At 33.1% G+C, this 2,815-nt stretch overlaps 1 protein-coding gene across 1 annotated transcript in view; it reads right to left on the bottom strand.

Annotated features, from left to right (window-relative positions):
* LOC117923770 (50S ribosomal protein L17, chloroplastic) overlaps positions 1–2,466 on the bottom strand; it is a 34,384-nt gene extending 31,918 nt beyond the window's left edge. The window contains exon 1 of the mRNA XM_034842213.1: positions 2,244–2,466. Coding sequence (XP_034698104.1) covers positions 2,244–2,430 — 187 coding nt within the window. The 5' untranslated portion in view covers positions 2,431–2,466. The remainder of the gene's footprint in view (positions 1–2,243) is intronic.
* Between the last annotated feature and the right edge of the window lie 349 nt (positions 2,467–2,815).

Raw genomic sequence — 2,815 nt, 5'->3', positions numbered from 1 at the left:
CGAATTTTCACCACGAACAAAATTATCTTTCCTCCATTTCCACCCTTGTTAGAATCTTGGTCTTTTCTTAATATGTATTCACATTGGAAACCTAATCCATCATAGTACACATCCAAAAATGTTTTAATTAAGTCAATCAAGAACTGCTCCTGAATCAAGATGCCATTTTCTAAGCATGATGACGCCTAAAACTCAATAAAGCATCCATGGTTTCTTTCGTATAGGCAATTGTGGCTTCTTTTACATAATTGTGAACTTCTTTTCTTAAAAAGAGAATACCCTATTACTAAAGAGATACTTTTTAAGATTATAATGAGGATCCAAAATTCTCATTTACTTTCTTTTGCCTCCCCTGTACATATATCTACTCTTTGTAATCCTTAGAGTTTAGTCATTTTATAGTTTCTCCTCCTTTCACAAAACTCAAGATCTCTCAATAGGTATCCAAATTCCCTTCTTTTTTTGTTTAACATCTGAGACGAGTTAATTGATATAAATTTTTACAAGGTTTGACAACTGTAGTGGTTTCTAAATCCATAGTCCCCACAATCATTATTATTATTTATATCTACTCAATAGATTAGTTACCACAGTGATTGGCTAGTAAAGAAACTATTACAGGAGAAAATAATATAGGATAAATCATGGAAGCAGTGCTCTAGCATTAACTTACAGATAGTTGAAATGAAGACTTTAATAATCCAGAATTTGTATGCATTCAGATGATAAATAAAACAAATAACCAGAACAAATTCAGACTAATTTATGGACATTTTGTTCATCTGAGTGAACAATTCTTAAACCAAATAATCTTGGTATTGTCTGGTTGCATCTTGTGAACTTAATCCTTTCGTGATCCATAATCCGAAAGCCTTATCATTGCTAACCATATTATACATTGTCTTTCTGGGTAAGAAGGAAAAAAACTTTTTAATTGCATTCAGCCAATCAAAAACTTCTTTTGAATGATGATGATAAAAAACTTCTATTTTTAAATCTTGATGTTGAGGATGCCTAAGAATATACAGAATCCTTACTTTCCATAGTTGGTCACCTGACTTGTTACTTTAGTTCTTAAAGTTTTACCATGTCTTATGTCACAGTTTACAGCACTCTCACATTTTCCTTCACATCTTTTCAGCACCATGGATAAGATGATCTATGGTGGAATCAATCCAAGAGGTGGAATCGATAACCATATTTTGAAAATTTTATAGCACTTGATACCATATGTTTTACATCTCAAGTGACACATATCACCAGTATGCATTGCCTCTTAACCAGATCTATAAGATTTATGATACATACAATGAGCATACACGATTTGATTGTTCTAGCAGAGTCCGAGTCCATAGAAATAACTTTAAACTTCTTATCTTCAAAAAGAATGTTATAAATCCTACCATCTAAGAGGTACTTCAAGGTTCTAACAGAGCATTAAACACTTTCTTTCCCTCTCTTTTGCCTCCCATATATATCTTCTTTTCAAGACACCTTAACATCCAACATCATGCTTTCTCCCTTCTCACAAAATTCAAGCTCTCTTAGAGAGTTTCCAAATTTACTCTAGTTTTTCCCCTTCTTATCTCTACTTGTTTCTACATACAAAGAGGACCGATCAAATATAAACATTCCAAAGATTCCAATAAAGTTAATGGCTTGTGAATCCACAGCCGACCCAACATATAGTCATACTAGCAAAATGCCGTATAATTTCCTTTTGGTATATTAACCTTGAACAATTTAGAAATTTTAGTATGTTATCTCCATAAACTAGTTGCAACTCAGAAATCTAGCTCAAATTTAAAAGAAAAATGATTGTTTTCTAGATCTTTTAAATTAATGCAAGAACAATAAAATCAAATCTCCAACACCCAAAAGCTTAACATGCAAAGAAATGTTAAATTACTACCAGTCCAAAAGCACAAATGAGCCAACAGAATAATAGAAGCTAGTTAACACTTAATAAAATTCGGGAAAAGAAAAATCGAAGTCGAGAACTTTATAGAAAGGGCAATGCTAAATCACGCGTAGAAATAACAAGCGATAAGGTTAAAGAGGAAGACAGAAGATGAAAAGGAAGAGAATAACAAAGAGGAAACCATGGGAAAATGCTGCTTAATCCAGAATTATTATACAATCACAAACAAGAGTACAAACTAATTTAAACCCAGAGAACGGAATCAAAGAACGAGTACAACGAAAAAAGAAACAAGAATAGTGAAACGCATAAGCGGATTTACCTGGAGAAGAGAGAGAGAGTAGGGGGGAGAGAGGAGCGAGGCCTGTGAAAGAGGGAAGAATTGGGATGGGTTTAGGGCGAGTGAGTGTGATGCGAGAGGGAGCACAAGGAAGAGAAGGAAGGGAAGGGAGGGCTGATCTCAGCGTCGCCATGCTCCATGTGCAGCTAGCGCTACTCCCACACGCCATTCTCAATATCCGATACCTTCACCACCTCAATTCTCAGCTTTATGAACAGATAAGATTGGTCATCGTTTTTCCCTTTTCCCCCTTAGTTTATTTTTTATTTTTTATCTTATTTATTGATTTATTTATTTTATATTTGGAATTTTCATTTTTCTCTACGTTTTATGGGAAAAGAAGCTAGTTACTAATATGTCTTCCATCCTAGAAAGAGTATGGTCATCCAAGGAAGGAAGAAACCATGGTTTTATTTGGATGGAACATATTTAGTAAACTTTTTGACAAACAATAACAAATTATTTGAATTTTCTTTTTTCAAAATAGATTGTTTTTAGAATTAGTTTAAAATATTTTTAGTTAATTTTTATAGAGTATTTTGATAGATAATTGA

The sequence above is a fragment of the Vitis riparia genome, chromosome 10, assembly GCF_004353265.1.
Source record: "Vitis riparia cultivar Riparia Gloire de Montpellier isolate 1030 chromosome 10, EGFV_Vit.rip_1.0, whole genome shotgun sequence".
NCBI lineage: Eukaryota > Viridiplantae > Streptophyta > Magnoliopsida > Vitales > Vitaceae > Vitis > Vitis riparia.
Note: the sequence above shows the minus strand (reverse complement) of the source record. Positions and strands in the feature narration are given on the sequence as shown.